The sequence below is a fragment of the Coregonus clupeaformis genome, chromosome 23 (genome assembly GCF_020615455.1).
Source record: "Coregonus clupeaformis isolate EN_2021a chromosome 23, ASM2061545v1, whole genome shotgun sequence".
Lineage (NCBI taxonomy): Eukaryota > Metazoa > Chordata > Actinopteri > Salmoniformes > Salmonidae > Coregonus > Coregonus clupeaformis.
Window position 1 is genome coordinate 26892109 of NC_059214.1, and position 19782 is coordinate 26911890.

The following is a 19782-nucleotide window of genomic DNA, read 5'->3' on the forward strand; positions in this document are numbered from 1 at the left end:
AGAGAATTTACGCTCGAGACCCAGCAGTTCACTGGAGGCGCAGGCTCTGTTCTGGCTCAGTGCTTCTCGTTCGCGCATGGTTGGTTGGAGTTGCCAAGTACCTCGTAGTGAACACTGATCTTGCGCAAGGTTTTTGAACTCGTCTAATGGACTGTGTAATCTTTGACTTGTCCAGCCGCGATGGTAGCTGCATTCATTTCAATGAAAACGAATCTATTTCTTAAAGACAACTGACCGGATAGGTTCGGAAAGGGAACTCCTGACGACCCGAACCATGTGTACGTCTCCGGAGTTTTTTTGCGCAAGGTGATAGTGACCGTGACGACAGTTGAGCTGCCTTTTATAGTTGGCTAAAAGGAACGAGTCAAATACTTATGGATTACTACCCAATGGTTCTTTGACAGGGTCGTCTCGATCTTAAAGTGGAACATTAGGGAGGACAATTGTGAGGCTTAATCGGCTGTTTTACACATCTTAACGCTTTTCCAACTTCTAGCATTGGACAACAGTTTTGAAGGAAGACCATGGCATCGGATACCACTCCAGTGTTGTCGAAACAGGTGTTACTTTGGCTGGTTGTAGGTGAGTTTTGGAGAGACGCACAAGCGTAGCGCAGGCCATCGCTATCCCTACATCCCTCTCAAGGCGTTTGTTCCTTTTCTACAGCTGATGGCCTGACATGAATGGGATATCATTTATGAATGATGACCAAAACATGCGATAGAAACTGCAAAAGTGATTATCATAAAGTATTGAAATAACCCTTTCCAGGTGGGGTAACAATAGATGCAACCGAATAATATTATTCAAAAATAGATTATCTTATATTCAAGAATAATAGAAACATGCGAAATAATAGATTCATTCTAACGAGCAGGCCTACATTTGCTTGTCTGATGCCATATGGTTGACTTATATGGAAAGTAATTCTCATGAAGCCTAATTATAAAATATCATATGTGTATTTGCATAACATTTCGTGAAAGGAGGATGATCCAGACAAGAAACTTAGGTTTACGGCTTGTCAAAATTGCATGTCTTTGAATAGGACAACATTTTGACTTACACTCTAAAAAGTAAAGGTTCATGGAGGATCCTTTAGGAGATCTTCATATTGAAACTGTGGGGGAACCCCTATAAGTTCTTCGAAGAACCCTTTAAAAGGGTTTTAATGGATCCTCAAATAATATTTTGAAGAACCTTTTGGGGTTAATTTTGAAAGACTCCCCCCTCCCCTATTATTAGTAGTAGTAGTAGTAATACGCCTAACAATAACACAATATTTTAGTTGTCAGTGTTTATTATGATTTTAGTGGCAAAGCAGAATTTAAAAATCAAAATATAAGGTAAACTCCCAGCAGAGCCCCAAGTCCAATGGTAATATCCTCTGGCATGTTGATGTTGGCATGTTGATGTTAATGTGCTGATGTTCTTCGTATCCATAGTCATAATGATTTTGCAGTATATGGTGATCGAAGAGGTTTCCTGTTATATTCATCAGAGGTGTAGGGAGGGTGAAGTCTGTGAATCCAAAAAATAGTAATTATACAGATGTTTAACAAAACATGCACACAACAGTATTCATATCTTGGTTTTTGTGGTAAATGTGAATGGAAAAAACTGTTTTGATAATGGTTTTCATACACATACCAAGTCCATAATGAAGAGGCCTATGGGATTTTCATTGAAGAGGTAAGGGAGGAGGATGGTACATGTGATCTACATAACATACCAATACCAATTGACATACCTTTGTATGCCTCCTCGTCTGTATACCTGCAGACACAGACACAAAAGTGAGCAGTTCATTCATCTGCACCCAATACAGCTAGCCTTGAACATATTCTTATAGCATACATATTGTTACCTCTTTGTTGATTGATATCCATTGAATTATGTCAATTTTCTGTTTTAGAAAGATTTGCACAAATGTGAAAAGATAGATGGTATTATCATAAAATAATATACATTTAGATCATACAAGGGACAAACCTTACCTTCAATTGAGGAGATCTTAAAACATTTAGTTAAGTGCCTGCACCTGCTGTCCTTTCAAATCCAAATGTTTCAGTTGGGCAGTTAGGTTCCTGCAAGAACCCCCACCAACTAAGGAGGTACCTCGATGAACCCCACCTCCTGTGGTGTTCTTGGAAGAACCTTTTGGGGGCCATTTTCAGTGCCAAGAACCCTAAGGTTATTCAAAGAACTTTGAGGATCTTAGAAGAACCCTTGTTGAATCCCTAATTTTTAGAGTGTAACAGCAAGTTGGAGGTGCTCAAAACAGACCTATCCACACGGGTCAATTATCTAATGTTTTAATAATGCATGGGGCCCTCCTGCTGTAGAGAAATTGTGCACACTTATCTTAACCAGCCTGCTGTGCTGAGGGCTGAAGTCTGACTAGGTGTGCTGCTGTCTGTGCACACCTAAGGGTCCAACTCAAAGTGTCATAAAAACTAAATGCCCCCCAATGTAAAAAATATTTTCATATGACCCTCCCCTTGTGCTGAATTAACTCAAAATGATGTTTACGACCACAAATAACAATATCTGTAGTGACCCTGTGTTTATAAATGTGGAAATCGATTTGTTTCTATTCAGCTTGCTTTTGTGGCACAGTTAATGCCACGCAGGGCTACGGGCCAGAAGGTTGAGGGTTCACCGACGAGCTCACTCTCCCTGCCTGTTTCATTAGGCCTACACTACGATCTGAGCCGGCTGCAGACAATGATCAGCTGTGGAAAATCAGATGTTCAACATTTTGATGCCATATTTATAATTATATAAAATATATGCAACGAATTTTCCACCAACAGGTTTCTGTGCCAATGCACCACACAACCAATAAACAAATCATACCGACTTCAGGAGCTTCAATATCATGGTTTGTGTTTTCAACAACACATTAAATAGACTATGTCAATCTCAACCAAAAAAAGAATGCATCCCTCCCTACCTTGTAGGCATACCCAGTATCAATGGTTTGGCAATCTCCGAATGTCATTCAACTTGGGGGCGTTTGGTAACAGATGTCTCCTTCCATTCATCAAATACCCACTGCACAGTTTGGATTGTTTGATTAATTTTATCTGACAGTTAAAAACAACTATACATAGATTTTAGTACAAAGATTTTAAAAAGCTACCAGGATTGAGCAATAAAGTCGGGGATTTATTTCCATTCAGGTCCCTATTTTGTTTTACATAAATACCTATACAATTACATAGATATAGACACAGTTCAGAGATATAGACAAAAAAAGGTTATACTGTTCACACCTTAGCCAGCTTTTGACATTATTTTTAAAGTGGTTATGGTTGTTATAGCTTTGAGTTGCTGTGTTAGTGTGTTCCACTTAACAGCGCAGGTAGAGGGGGGCGCTAGAGAGCGTGCTATGGAGTAGACGTGCATTGCTAGAGCTCCGCTCAATTTTGAAACAAATTAATATTTATCTTAACCTCTCACAACCTATAACTTCAAACAAATATGACAAAGGGAAAAGGCAACAAAAAAGGGGGCGCTAAACAAGATAATTGGAATGAGATAGACAACGAACCAATTTCAACGTCGCCGACCCACGAGGAGCTAGCTGAAGAGGCTAGCTTCCAAGAGTTCCCCACAGATCCTACTCAAAGTGACATACTGGCTGCCATAAACGCACTAAGCAAGAAGGTGGACACAAGGTTGGCTGATATCTCAAAGAGTATTGGGACTTTGGCCGAAACTGTGAAGGCAACTAAGGGAAGGGTGCACGAGGTTGAGCAGACGACAATCGATCACGAGGCCAGGCTACAGGACATAGAGAAACAGTGCGCAACGTTCAAAAATGACAACAAAACCCTGAAGGCCCGACTGGAAATGCTCGAGTCGCATTCAAGACGCCAGAACATCCGAATATGTGGGATCCAGGAGGACACGGAGAAAGGGAAACCCACTGAATTTGTCTCGGAGCTGATACCGGCATTGCTGGGGAGTGAACACTTCAAAACGGCCATCCTGATCGACCGCGCACACAGAGCACAGGCAACGAAGCCGGCCAAGGGCGGGCCACCAAGGCCATTCATTGTAAGGCTGCACTATCCCCACACCAGGGATCTCATCATCAAGCTGGCTAGTCAAAAGTTCCGCCTTAACTACAACGGAGCCAGGGTGTCTTTCTACCCAGATCTTACCTTGGAGGTGAGGAACCAACGGAAAGAGTATGATGAGGTACGCAACAAATGCAGGGCGGCCAACATCCGATATGGATTCCTCTTCCCAGCCCGGTTTAAGGTGACAGTCGAGGGATCAACACGTACGTTTGACAACGCAAAAGAGGCAGATCTGTTCTTGACAAGCAAGCTCCCGGCTGAGGATACAGAACGGCTGTGCCAGCAGGCTAAATGGCCAAATACAGGCCAGGAATGTGTGTGAATTGAATTTCCGGCCTATGTCTTTTCGATCAGAAGATCAGAAATTGGGACTTATAGGATAGGTGAGATGTTGTGGCTAATATAGCATTGTTTGGCATGTCATGTTTTAGCGCCACTCACCCCCTAACATGAGAGTTAAGTTAAGTGTTACTTAATATTAGTTTATATGCGGAGCATCTATAGACGACGAAGTTAGTTCAAGCTTTATGTCTAGACACCCTAACGTTTGTGTGTTAGCCAAGGAGTGCTTCGTTTGGGGAAGTCACTCAGTAAAGGGACGGGAGGGGGGTTGGGGTCTGTGTTTTATGTTCACGTTTATTAGTACAGGTGGCATGACAAGCTCCCGTACGGCGGGACGTTTTTCTTCTGGGTTTTGTATGACAGCAGCAATTTGCTTTAAAATAAGAAATGCCACATAGTGACCGAGCACAGAGTAGACCAGGTGGAATAAAGATAGTCAGCTGGAACTGTAATGGATTAGGGCATGTCGTGAAACGAGCTAAGGTTTTTTCTCATCTTAAATCACTGGGTGCTGACATAGTGCTTCTTCAAGAAACTCATATTAAACGCCCCGCGCAGGCCAAGCTACGAGTCGGCTGGATCGGTCAGATATACCAGTCTAACTTTGATGCAAAAGCGAGAGGGGTAGCAATCCTGATAAGGAAAAACATTCCTTTTGTTTACTCAACCTCGATTTCAGATCCTAATGGTCGGTATATTATTGTGGCTGGTACACTGAATTCAAAACCAATAACCTTGGTCAATTTATATGGACCCAACTTCGATGATCCATTATTTTTTCAAAGGGTATTTAAGGCCATACCAAATATCTCGGATACAAGTGTTATTGTTGGAGGTGACTTTAACTGTACGTTAGACCCTCTTTTAGATAAACAGCTATCAAGGTCACTTCAACAATCAAATGCCAGTGTCTGTCTAAATACATTGATGACAAACCTTAACATTGTCGATATTTGGAGACTGACGCACCCAACAGACAGGGATTATTCTTTCTTCTCATCAGTTCATAAATCATATTCCAGAATTGACTATTTTTTGTTGGACTCCAAACTAATCTCAGCAGCTGAGTCGGTTACCTATCACCCCATTCTAATTACGGACCACTCTCCTCTGTCCATGGTGCTGAAACTCGACAATATGTCGACAGGTCGGCGACCGTGGCGCTTAGACGCATACCTGTTGAAAGATGAGGCTTTTTGTCAGTATTTGGAGGAGCAGATTGCCTTTTCCTCAGTACTAACGACACGGGGGATGTTGACGACTCCACCCTTTGGGAATCTCTAAAGGCTGTGATTAGAGGTTACATTATTTCTTATACATCAGAGAGGAAGAAACGTGCCAATACTAGGCTGAGAGAAATTGAAAGAGAGTTAGGGGAACAGGAGAACGTTTTTAGGACAAATTCCTCGTATACAGTCCTTGAGAAGATCACAAAGTTAAAGTATGAATACAATACCATCCTTTCGAAACGGGTGGGCTCTTTACTTGCTAGAACGCAACAAAGTTATTTTGAACTGGGGGACAAACCACATAAATTATTAGCAAGACAGCTAAGGCATGTACAAGCATCTAGAGCTATTCACAAAATAAAAGACAAGAAGGGTAAAATAGTAACAGATCCGCAGGACATTAATAAATGCTTTGCACAGTTTTACTCAGAGCTATACCAATCAAAATGCGATGCTACTGATCCACAAACTATGGAACGCTTTCTCGCTGATTGTGAACTTCCTAAACTAGACAGGGGGCAGCTGCCGCACTCGATGCAGGGATAACCTTAGATGAAATTAACACAGCGATAGCACAATTTCCAAACAGCAAGGCCCCCTGGGCCCGATGGATATGTAATAGAATTCTATAAGAAGTACTGCGCTAGTCTATCTCCACTTATGCTGCGAATGTTTCCAACAATCCAAAGAAAATACCAAACTCCCGCAAACACTGTATGAGGCTACAATAGCCCTGATCTTGAAAAAAGATAGAGATTCCATGGAGATGTCGTCGTATCGCCCCGTGTCGTTACTCCCCCATAGAAAACAAGGTGTTGACAAAGATATTGGCAAACCGATTGAAAAAATATATTTCCGACATCATACACCCTGACCAGACAGGTTTTATCCCGGGCCGACATATATACTACAATTTGAGACGCCTTTTCAACGTAATGTATCATGATCATAAAGTTGAGGCAGTGGTAATAGCTCTTGATGCAGAGAAGGCGTTTGATCAGATTGAGTGGAAGTATATGATGTCGGTTCTGGAGCATTTCGGATTTGGAAAGGAATTTATTAATTGGATAAGAATTATTTATGCACACCCAATGGCGTCCGTGGTGACCAATCAGGAAATGTCGAGTCATTCCGCCTGTTCAAGGGGTGCCGACAGGGGTGCCCTATTTCGCCTGCTCTCTTCGCTATAGCCATGGAACCCCTTGCTACGTGCATTCGGGCATGTGCCGATATAGCTTCTGTTAAAATAAAAGACACACAGCACAAAATTTCCCTATATGCAGACGATGTTCTTTTGTTTTTGTCCAAGCCTAAAACGCTCTATTCCACCATTACTTAACTTGATAAACACATTCGGCTCCTTCTCTGGCTACAAGATAAACTGGCAAAAAAGTGAGATGATGCCAATATCACGGCCTGTGGATATGCAATTTCTGCAATCTACCCCGCTTAGAACAGTGAGGGACAAGTTCACAAGCCTTGGCATTGTAGTGACAAGAGACCTTGACCAGCTATTGAAAGTGAATTGGGACATGAAAATATATCAGCTTAAACAAAATATAGATTTCTGGAAAACTCTGCCTATTTCCTTGGTTGGTCGTATAAACGCTATTAAAATGGTTGTCCTACCCAGGTTTCTTTACCTCTTCCAATGTCTACCCAATTTCATACCACAAAGCTATTTTAAGAAACTGGATTCAATAGTAACTCCATTTTTATGGGATAACAAGGCAGCCAGAATTGCAAAGAAGCATTTATGCAAGTACAAGATAGAGGGGGGCTTTGGCCTTCCTCACTTCAAACTGTATTATTGGGCTGCTAATCTGAACATTGTGTCTTTCTGGAGGGAAAGTTTACCTGAGATGAGACGGAAGGATATGCCTTCATGGCTTTTGATTGAGCAGGCCTCCTGTCAACGTTCCTCACTCCCTGCACTTGTTAATAGCCCATCATATGTGAAAAAAGCCACTTATGACTCCAATCCAGTCATTTGTCATACTCTTAGGATCTGGAAACAGATTAGGGATTTTCTTAACATACCCACTGTGTACATAGACAGCCCGATTAGCCGGAATCATGCTTTCCACCCTGCAATGGATGATGTGGTGTTTTCACAGTGGAGGGAGAAGGGGCTCACAACAATTGGTAATCTATACATAGATGGTCAGTTAGCTTCATTTCAACAACTACAGGCAAAGTTCAACATGCCAACAACACATTTTTTCAGATACCTCCAAATCAGGAATTTCTTAAGGACACACATCCCACAGTATGGCATGAAGCCAAATAGTCCTACATTAGATAGCTTGATCCTTGTCAAACCCCATTCAAAAGGGTCGGTCTCCAGACTGTATGATGTGCTACAGGCCCACATAGAGGTATCCACAGACACCATTAAAAGGGCTTGGGAACAAGAACTTGGTTCAGAAATCTCAAATGAGGACTGGATAGAAGCTCTCAGGAATATAAACCACAGTTCAGTGAATGCCAGACACAACCTTGTACAGTTTAAGGTGATACACAGGTTACACTACTCAAAAGTAAAACTGCATAAAATATTCCCGGACACCTCACCACTGTGTGAGAGGTGCAAGCAGGAGGAGGGGACGTTGTCCCACTTATTCTGGACATGCCCTAAATTACAGGCTTACTGGGCTCTCATTTTTGATTACTTATCTAAGGCCTTTGATAGAGTTCTAGCCCCAGACCCATTGATCGCTCTGTTTGGTACAGTTGATGGGAATAACCAGGAGGGGAAAGCTGTCTCTCTTTGTACTCTATTAGCCAAAAGGCTCATATTGCAATTTTGGAAATTGGAGACTGTACCTACCTTTGAAATGTGGTTACGGGATTTAGGGAATGTAATCCATATGGAAAAGATTCGATACAACACCTCCAATAGAAGTCCATTGTTTTACAAAATATGGCAGCCGATACTGGATAAATGGTCTAGTCCCGCTTCATAACTGGGCTGACGATCTGCTGCTACTCTGTGCTGTACTCCACTCAATATTTATTTTTGGCTGAACTACACTGCTTGTAATGACTATATGCTGTCTTCTTATACACGTACCACCTAATAGGATTTTGTTTTATTTTGTGTATGTGTGAGTTAACTTTTGTTTTGTCCTCTAAACTGGCCATCCCATCCAACAGTACAATGAATGTCATTGTTTGTATTGCTGTCTCTTTTACTTTATTTTTATTGGAAAATAATAAACATATTATAAAAAATAAAATAAAAAAAATAATAATAATAATAATAATAATACAGCGCAGGTATATAAAAATGTGTTCTTATCAGATAGACTCATATTTAAAACTGTGAATATTAGAGTCTCTGGCTCTGGTATTATACTGGTGGACATCTCTAACAAATGAAAAATAGTTGGATATCAACCTGGGGGCTGAGTCCGTGATAATTCTGTGGACCAGACCAAGTTGAAGTAATACTACAATTTTTTTCCACAGATAGCCAGCCTAGCTGCTTAGAATGCTTGACCTCCAGATGAGTATGAGGGGGAGTTTAAGTACAATTCTTACAAGCTTGTTTTGGTTGGTCTGTACACTTAGAAAAAAGGGTTCCAAATGGGTTCTTCAGCTGTCCCCATAGGATAACCCTTTTTGGTTCCAGGTAGAGGCCTTTTTGGTTCCAGGTAGAACCCTTTCGGGTTCTATGTAGAACCCTCTGTAGAAATGGTTCTACATGGAACCCAAAAGGGTTCTACCTGGAACCAAAAGGGTTCTACCTGCATCAAATGGTTCTTCAAAAGGTTATCCTATGGGGACAGCCGAAGAACCCTTTAAGGTTCTAGATAGCACCTTTTTTTCTAAGAGTGTAGCTTATTCTTTAGATGTTTAGGGCTGCTGGTGAACCATGATGTGCACGCATAATCAAAATGAAACTGGACTAGCGCACTTGCCAGAGTCTTTAGGGTGTCTACAGTTAGGTTTCCATCCAATTGACGACCGATGTTCATGTAATATTCTAAAATCTGCATAAAAACAATATGCGCATTTTCCCATCAGTGTTGTTTCCATCTAATTGACTTGTTGCAGATAAGTCTGAGCATAAATACTTTGTGCACATAAAAATAGCTTTTGCAGTAACATTTTCATGTACCAAATAAAAAATACAAGAAGTCTAGTGACGCACCCGTGCGTCAATCTAATTAACATAATAAAAAATCCCCATTAAAATCGTCAGTTTAAGCTAGAGATCTGTTTATTTTTGCATGGGTTGTGTCGGCCTTCCACATCTGCGGTGGAAAGTGGCGAGCTATATCGCTGTTTGTCAGACCAGGAGACATACCGAAAATCGGTCTTCTCACGAAAACGTCTGTAGCGTCCGAACGTTATGGCCTATTAACTAATATGACCCCATTATAGAAAGACCCATTATGACTCTCAAAAGGACTTGTCTGAAGTTAACCCATACAAATGAATGGAAGTATGGCGTTAGTTTTGTGCCAACAAAAAAGGGGTTAAATATGTGTCCCCAAAAAATATTTCCTGAGCTTTCTTATATCTCCTAGATATAGGACACTTCAAAAACGAATTCCTTATGATTTTTTTTTACTTTCTTTTTTGCCATTTATGAATGTGTTATTCAATGTGTTTCTATGGGCTATAGTAGTAAAGGCCAAATTCAATATTTTTATATATTATTTTATACATAAAATTCAAAATAAAAAAGCTTAATGATCCATTGTATGACCATCTTAAAACAATTCCATATGCTAGCTGGTTGTGTTTATGCCGCATATAAAAAGTAATGCATTTAAAAAGTTACAAGACAAATATTTAGGCTATATTGAAGCATTAGGTTCTAGGTTCGCAAGGAATAGCCGCTCAGATTGGAGAGGAGGCCGAACTTGCATTAAGCTTTCCTGAATAACTGGGCCTGCCAGGAGCATATGTGGCCACACTATTATAGGACGACTTGGGAGAAGGAGGATCTGAAACAGACAGCACATTCAGTATCAGAAGTAAAAATACAGCCAGACTGGCCTGCTACTGTGCCTGTCTAGACCTTATAAACTGTCGAGAGTAGACCCACAACTGATCCAAATGGAATTAAACATTCAAATCACAGGGCTTTTGCGTCATTATTCAAATAACATTTTCACTGCTGCCTAGAGTATAATTTTGTACTCACTTGAAAATAATAATGCAATTACTCATTGCATTGTGGTGTTCTAGGCTAGTGCAGGTAGGATAATTGTATTGTCCCTAAACAAGATCAATAGGGGAGCTTTTTGAGCGCATCTCATGTCTTCGCTGTTCTTTCATGCGCAACGTTCTTGTGGATTCATATTGGAAATTGATGCAGCTTTGAATGCTTTCACGTGTGGTATGATTGCTAGTTAGTCTATTGCAGATATGGACAAACGATCCACCTACCACTATTGTCACTATGAATGGTGGATGGAGGGCAGGATAGACAGTTAGACTGGTAGACTATTGACCTGGGCAGGATAGACAGTTAGACTGGTAGACTATACTGACCTGGGCAGGGTAGACAGTTAGACTGGTAGACTATACTGACCTGGGCAGGGTAGACAGTTAGACTGGTAGACTATACTGACCTGGGCAGGGTAGACAGTTAGACTGGTAGACTATACTGACCTGTGATATAGTAAAAGTTAGCACACGAAAAGCGTAGTGCATAAGGGAAGTACCAAATGTAAGGGTTGGGGTGAGGTGTGACCCAGGTGCGGCGCAGGATATACAGTAGGCAGTAGGCAGAGAAACAAGGATCTTTACTGGTGGTCCCGAAGCCAAAATACAAAATAACGAACTTATCACACAAAAATAGGCGCCGCAAATAAGTCTCCAAAAACCATCCGACAGCCAAAAATATGAAATACTACTACGACGAACCTGGGGGACAGGTTCCTGGACTCCACGCGGAGTTAGATCCCACGTGGAGAGCCACACCCTCTGTCCCGGGCGAAAGACCGGGGCCGGGCGACGCCTGCGGTTGGCCTGATGTTGAGTCCTAACCCGAGGTCCGCTTAAGCGCCGCCCGTACCTGCCTCCAGGTGCGGCGACAGCGACTGATGTGGGCCTGGACCGACGGGACCACCTCCTCCTCTTGCTTGGGGAATAGGGGGGGTTGGTACCCGTATTGGCACTGGAAGGGGGACAGGCCGGTGGACGAGCAGAGAAGGGTGTTGTGGGCATACTCCGCCCACGCCAGTTGCTGTCTCCACGTAGCTGGGTTGCTGGACGCGTAGCACCTCAGCACCCCCTCCAGATCCTGGTTTACGCGCTCCGTCTGCCCGTTCGACTGGGGATGGAAGCCGGAAGACAAGCTGACGGAGGCGCCGAGGCAGGTGGCGAACACCTTCCAGAACCTGGAGGCGAACTGAGGGCCCAGAGCCGACACCACATCTTGGGGAAGGCCATGGACCCGTAAAACGTGCTGCACCACCAACTTAGCCGTCTCCCGGGCCGACGGGAGTTTGGGAAGGGGAATGAAGTGGACAGCCTTCGAAAACCGGTCCACAACGACCAGGATGACTGTGTATCCATCAGAGGGGGATAGGGCGGAAATTAAATCCAGCGAGATGTGGGATCAGGGGCACTTGTGGATAGGCAGGGGTCGGAGCTGAGATGGTGAACCGGATCATGGTGAAGAAAAACGCCCACCTGGCCTGGCGCGAGTTGAGCCTCTTGGCCCCCTGAATGTAGGCTAAGTTCTTGTGGTCAGTCCATACGACGAATGAATGGGCGGCCCTCTCTACCCAATGCCTCCACTCCCTCAGGGCGAGCTTGACCGCTAGCAGCTCACGGTTCCCCATGTCATAATTCCGCTCCGCCGGGGACAGCCGATGGGAGAAAAACGTGCAGGGGTGAGTCTTACCGTCCGTGAGGAACCGCTGGGACAGGATTGCTCCCACCGTAACGTCTGAAGCATCCACCTCCACAATGAACGGCAGGGACGGATCAGGATGCCCGAGGACCGTGGCCGATTTAAAGCGCCGCTTAACCGCATCAAATGCGTTCCCCGCTTCCGGGGTCCAGGCGAAGGAACGTACGCTCATCTGGGTTGAGGGCTGTCAGGGGAGCGGCTAGGGAGCTAAAATTGCAAATAAATCGGCTATAAAAATGAGCGAACCCTAAAACCCATTGTAGTTGCTTGAGGGATGAGGGTTGGGGCCAATCCAATACCGCGCTGACCTTGGCTGCGTCCATCCGTAGGTCCCCCTGGGTGACGATGAACCCCAGGAAGGAGACTGTCTCTGTGTGGAACACACACTTCTCCGCCTTGACGTAGAGCTGGTGATGAAGAAGGCATGGAGGACCTGCCGAACGTGCTGCTGGTGTTCACTCATGTCCTTCGAAAATATTAGGATGTCATCCAAATACACGAAGACGCTGTAGTCGAGGAGGTCCCGGAGCACGTCATTGACCAACGCCTGGAACACCGCAGGTGCGTTGGCTAGACCGAACGTCATGACTTGGTACTCGTAATGCCCACTGGCTGTATTAGAAGCCGTCTTCCACTCGTCCCCCTCCCGAATCCTCACCAGGTTGTAGGCATTACGTAAGTCCAGCTTGGTGAAGACCCGGGCTCCCTGCAATGACTCGAATGCTGTCGTCATCAGGGGGAGTGGGTAGCAGTTCTTAACGTGATGTCGTTGAGCGCCCGGTAATCAATGCACGGCCGCTGCCCACCGTACTTTTTCCCCATGAAGAAGAAGCCCGCGCCCGCGGGTAAGGTAGGGGGATGGATGTGACCCTCGACGAGTGCCTCGTCGATATGCTCCCTCATAGCCAGCGTCTCCGGCAGGGACAAGGAAAACAATCGCCCTTGTCAACTGCAGTAGGCCACTGTGTGATATGACCCATACCACAGCTCCTACCTTTAAATGAGGCTGTCTCACAAGTCTCATTTAAACTCTCAAAACTGAGAGCATAGAAATGGGAAAGTGTCATGCCAAAACATTCCCCCCTTGTGTTTTGTTCATTACAGAACCTCAATCAATACCCATGACCTTTTGTGCTAAATGCTGTGTCCACACACTACGAGTCTCATTTAAACTCTCAAAACTGAGAGCGCAGAAATGGGAACGTGTCATGCCAAAACATTCCCCCTTGTGTTTTGTTCATTACAGAACCTCAGTCAATACCCATGACCTTTTGTGCTAAATGCTGTGTCCACACACTACTGTACTCAGAGCCCTGGCTGAACATCACAAGAAAATCCCATTCAAAACGAGCTCAAATAGCATTTAAATGGCCTGTCTCGGTCTCTATCATCTATTTCCCTGTTGTCTAAATAAAGCTTTTAAAAAATACCTGAGGGTGGAATTCCACTCTCCTTTAAAAAAGTAAGTTAGCAGTTTGTTTTTGAGGAGGGTGGAATTCCACTCTCATTTAAAAAGGGAAGTTAGCAGTATGTTTTTATAGTTTGTGATATCCCTCCTGAACTGGGGTTGATCCATGCTTATAGCTTAGCTGCAGTGTGCTTCTAATAAAAAATGTAAAATGTAGAAATCACAAAAGGGCTCCTGCTCCTGAATAATGAGTGACTGTGAGGGCCGGTGCTGGATTAGAAGTAGCATTCTTGGGTGACGCAAACACTTAAAATAATAAACACTATAATGCATCTTTAAACCCAGATTATGCTGCATCCTCCCCATGAAGCACACCAGCATTTCTTTCCCATATGAGGTTATGCTCTGGCAAGGACTAAAATCTCAAACTGAATTAAGTTTATATGCATGTTGTCATGTTGCAAAGCCATCTCTCCTGTTATTTCTCAGTTCTGTTTCTTTGGAACATACCTTTGAACCATGTTTTTCATCATTACATGACCACTGAGAGGGAGTTTATCAAGCGTTCAATCAGAGGTGCTGACAAGGCTGAGGTATTGACTTGGAGCGGAGGAGGAGGGGGTAGGAAAATTAGAGGAGGAGAAGGAGAAGGAAGAGGGAGGTGAAGCTAAGTAGCTTAGGAGACAGAGCGATGGTCTACCGCTGGTAGGGAATAAAACCACGACCCCATGGGGATGACGACAGCAGGGAGAGAAATGTCAAGTGTTCCTCTCCTCCCATTCAGAGCTGGCTTTGTGTGGCAGTCACCATTGAGCCTCTCATAGATTTATTACCCTCACAGGAGAAGCAAGTGGCCTCCCCACTACTCTCTCTGGCCCTCTCCCTAACACACATAGACATACAGTTTAAGTCGGTCTTCTGTCTTCACTAGTGTGGGGTTCTTTACATTTGTTTTGGACACACTTTGCCCCTCTCCAACAAAGCATACTTCACTATTCCTGGGAGAAGGAATCAGATGACGTGCAAGAATCTGAATAAATCTCCCTGTTTGGCGAAGAGAATTCCTCTTAACAGGAGAGAATAATAAGAAATGGTGGAGGCGGGACCGAGGTAGGCAGGATGAACAAGTGGAGATTGATGTTTTGCTTGTTTATGACTTCACAGTTGTCAGCTTTGCTTTGTTCTCATATCCAGTTGGACTCGTGAGACAGGTCCACCCACTTGTCATTGGACTGATTGGATTCATCTAGCATAACCTACACTAGGTGTGGAGAGATCAGAAATAAAACCATGCCTTCTTTTGTGTAGTTGTGCTCAAGTGTAACATGATAAATACAATGAGGGAAAAAAGTATTTGATCCCCTGCTGATTTTGTACATTTGCCCACTGACAAAGACATGATCAGTCTATAATTTTAATGGTAGGTTTATTTGAACAGTGAGAGACAGAATAACAACAACAAAAAATCCAGAAAAACGCATGTCAAAAATGTTATAAATTGATTTGCATTTTAATGAGGGAAATAAGTATTTGACCCCTCTACAAAACATGACTTAGTACTTGGTGGCAAAACCCTTGTTGGCAATCACAGAGGTCAGACGTTTCTTGTAGTTGGCCACCAGGTTTGCACACATCTCAGGAGGGATTTTGTCCCACTCCTCTTTGCAGATCTTCTCCAAGTCATTATGGTTTCGAGCCTGACGTTTGGCAACTCGAACCTTCAGCTCCCTCCACATATTTTCTATGGGATTAAGGCCTGGAGACTGGCTAGGCCACTCCAGGACCTTAGTGTGCTTCTTCTTGAGCCACTCCTTTGTTGCCTTGGCCGTGTGTTTTGGGTCATTGTCATGCTGGAATATCCATCCATGACCCATTTTCAATGCCCTGGCTGAGGGAAGGAGGTTCTCAACCAAGATTTGACGGTACGTGGCCCCGTCCATCGTCCCTTTGATGCGGTGAAGCATAATGTTTCCAAAGCATAATGTTTCCACCTCCATGTTTGACGGTGTGCCATTCCTCCTCCTCCAAACACGGCGAGTTGAGTTGATGCCAAAGAGCTCGATTTTGGTCTCATCTGACCACAACAATTCCACCCAGTTCTCCTCTGAATCATTCAGATGTTCATTGGCAAACTTCTGACGGGCCTGTATATGTGCTTTCTTGAGCAGGGGGACCTTGCAGGCGCTGCAAGATTTCAGTCCTTCACGGCGTAGTGTGTTACCAATTGTTTTCTTGGTGACTATGGTCCCAGCTGCCTTGAGATCATTGACAAGATCCTCCCGTGTAGTTCTGGGCTGATTCCTCACCGTTCTCATGATCATTGCAACTCCACCAGGTGAGATCTTGCATGGAGCCCCAGGCCGAGGGAGATTGACAGTTCTTTTGTGTTTCTTCCATTTGCTAATAATCGCACCAACTGTTGTCACCTTCTCACCAAGCTGCTTGGTGATGGTCTTGTAGCCCATTCCAGTCTTGTGTAGGTCTACAATCTTGTCCCTGACATCCTTGGAGAGCTCTTTGTTCTTGGCCATGGTGGAGAGTTTGGAATCTGATTGATTGATTGCTTCTGTGGACAGGTGTCTTTTATACAGGTAACAAACTGAGATTAGGAGCACTCCCTTTAAGAGTGTGCTCCTAATCTCAGCTCGTTACCTGTATAAAAGACACCTGGGAGCCAGAAATCTTTCTGATTGAGAGGGGGTCAAATACTTATTTCCCTCATTAAAATGCAAATCATTTTATAACATTTTTGACATGCGTTTTTCTGGATTTTTTTGTTGTTATTCTGTCTCTCACTGTTCAAATAAACCTACCATTAAAATTATAGACTGATCATTTCTTTGTCAGTGGGCAAACGTACAAAATCAGCAGGGGATCAAATACTTTTTTCCCTCACTGTACCTGCCTTTCTCTTTAATAACTACAATATCTACAACTCTTTGTAAGGTCATTCTTACATATCGATAGGCCCATGTTTTAAGTTTTAACTCTGTTTTTGGGGCCCCACAAAACTTAGAAACAGCAGCATTATTTATTTCACTTTCAATTTTACAGCCCATTGGCTTTAATGCCTGTCTTATAAATCACATTTAACCTTACATAACAAAAGGCACAGCAGCACTGTTAGCTGCAGACAGAGACAGCCAATGGCTTCTCATTAGTGACCCAAAGTCCCCCAGGTAGAGAAGTAAGGAAAAGAGACTGCTCTCTTCCATCACCACCTCCGTATTTAGATACAGTATTGCTGCAGCCTAAATGGCTCTATATTCCCATTATAGTGCACTACTTTTGACCAGTGCACTACATAGGGAATAGGGACGCAAGCTACATCTCTCCACAGTTTAACTACTGGTCACAGCTGGCTGGGAGAGAGAGTCAGGACAATACTTTCAGAGGCCATTCATTCAGTGAGCAGCCAGCCACATATCTGGGCCTTAAAGGTAATGAAGTGTATTTGTGGAGCCTGGCTGCTTGGCTGTTTCCCATTGAAGCCATGCTTCAAATCTCTCTGAAGCCCCCTGTGTGTGCACATAGCAGCACTGCTTCAAGCACTTAGCTGGTCAACTCATTGGGTACCGCTTGCTCTCTGATCCAAGGGAGCTGCATGCTACGTATTAAGAGATTGCACACAGCTCACAAAAGTATGCTTAGAGGCACGCACACACGGACACACATATTTCTGTCAATTTGTGGTTTTGTTCTGCTTTTACCAGATTGCTCAGGACAGTTTTTTTCCCTAGATTGTTATAATTTATGTAATGTTGAGTATCTTGGCACATGAAGGTTATGACTGTCTTTGTAGTATTCTCACTGAGTTAACATTTGAGTGAAGAGCAGTTTATGACGATAAAATACCACAATGAATGAGTGAGCCATAAGCAAACACCAGTGGCACCTGTCTCAATGGCTGAGTACAACAGGTAGCCATGAAAAGCAAAAACGAAAACCTGTTCACTGAAGGCTCAATGGAACTCCTGAAAGATTCAGGATGGGGCTATCGTTTAGCTGCTTTAAGGGACAGGTGGAAGCTTAGTGGCTGGTGAATATTTTATGAATATTTTATGGGCCCTGTTCAAAAGTAGTGCACTATAGGGAATAGGGTGCCATTTGGGACACAGCAGAGCATAGTTCAGTGGGCTGGTTCCTGGCTGGCAGCTCCCTGCCTTAGCTAATTATTCATTATGCAGATCTGGGCTCACCCAGTCTCATGTCGGCCCAGCGCTGCTGCAGCACAGCGTTAATTTATTGAGGACAGAAAACAAGGAGAGGCAGGATTCATCTCTCTCTCTCTCTCTCTCTCTCTCTCTCTCTCTCTCTCTCTCTCTCTCTCTCTCTCTCTCTCTCTCTCTCTCTCTCTCTCTCTCTCTCTCTCTCTCTCTCTCTCTCTCAATTCAATTTCAATTTCAATTTAAGGGCTTTATTGGCATGGGAAACGTGTGTTAACATTGCCAAAGCAAGTGAAGTAGATAGTAAACAAAAGTGAAATAAACAATAAATATTAACAGTAAACATTACACTCATAAGTTTCAAAAGAATAAAGACATTTCAAATGTCATATTATGTATATATACAGTGTTGTAACAATGTGCAAATAGTTAAAGTACAAATGGGAAAATAAATAAACATAAATATGGGTTGTATTTACAATGGTGTTTGTTCTTCACTGGTTGCCCTTTTCTTGTGGCAACAGGTCACAAATCTTGCAGCTGTGATGGCACACTGTGGTTTTTCACCCAGTAGATAAGGGAGTTTATCAAAATTGGGTTTGTTTTCGAATTCTTTGTGGATCGCTGTAATCTGAGGGAAATATGTGTCTCTAATATGGTCATACATTTGGCAGGAGGTTAGGAAGTGCAGCTCAGTTTCCACCTCATTTTGTGGGCAGTGTGCACTCTCTCTCTCTCTCTCTCTCTCTCTCTCTCTCTCTCTCTCTATATATATATATATATATATATATATATATATATATTTATACAGTACCAGTCAAAAGTTTGGCACACCTACTCATTCAAGGGTTTTCTTTATTTTTTATTATTTTCTACATTGTAGAATAATAGTGAAGACATCAAAACTATGAAATAACACATATGTAACCAAAAAGGGGTTAAACAAATCAAAATACATTTTATATTTTAGATTCTTCAAAGTAGCCACCCTTTGCCTTGATGACAGCTTTGCACACACTTGGCATTCTCTCAACCAGCTTCACCTGGAATGCTTTTCCAACAGTCTTGAAGGAGTTCCCACATATGCTGAGCACTTGTTGGCTGCTTTTCCTTCACTCTGCAGTCCAACTCATCCCAAACCCTCTCAATTGGGTTGAGGTCGGGTGATTGTGGAGGCTAGGTCATCTGATGCAGCACTCCATCACTCTCCTTCTTGGCCAAATAGCCGTTACACAGCCTGAAGGTGTGTTGGGACATTGTCCTGTTGAAAAACAAATTATAGTCCCACTAAGCGCAAACCAGACGTGACTTTCAAAGTTCTTGATGTTTTCCAGATTTATTTACCTTCATGTCTTAAAGTAATGATGGATTGTCGATTCTCTTTGCTTATTTGAGCTGTTCTTGCTATAATATGGACTTGGTCTTTTACCAAGTAGGGCTATCTTCTGTATACCACCCCTACCTTGTCACAACACAACTGATTGGCTCAAACACATTAAGATGGAAAGAAATTCCACAAATTAACTTTTAACAAGGCACACCTGTTAATTGAAATGCATTCCAGGTGACTACCTCATGAAGCTGGTTGAGAGTCCCCTGTAGCTCAGTTGGTAGAGCACGGCGCTTGCAACGCCAGGGTTGTGGGTTCGTTTCCCACGGGGGGCCAGTA

General features: G+C 43.3%; 1 protein-coding gene across 1 annotated transcript in view; it reads left to right on the forward strand.

The window, feature by feature from the left end:
- The first annotated feature begins 27 nt into the window (after positions 1-27).
- Positions 28-19782, forward strand: part of LOC121536690 (receptor activity-modifying protein 1-like) — a 91364-nt gene continuing 71609 nt past the window's right edge. Inside the window, exon 1 of the mRNA XM_041844130.2 lies at positions 28-582. Within this exon, the coding sequence (XP_041700064.1) occupies positions 525-582 (58 nt within the window). The 5' untranslated portion in view covers positions 28-524. The remainder of the gene's footprint in view (positions 583-19782) is intronic.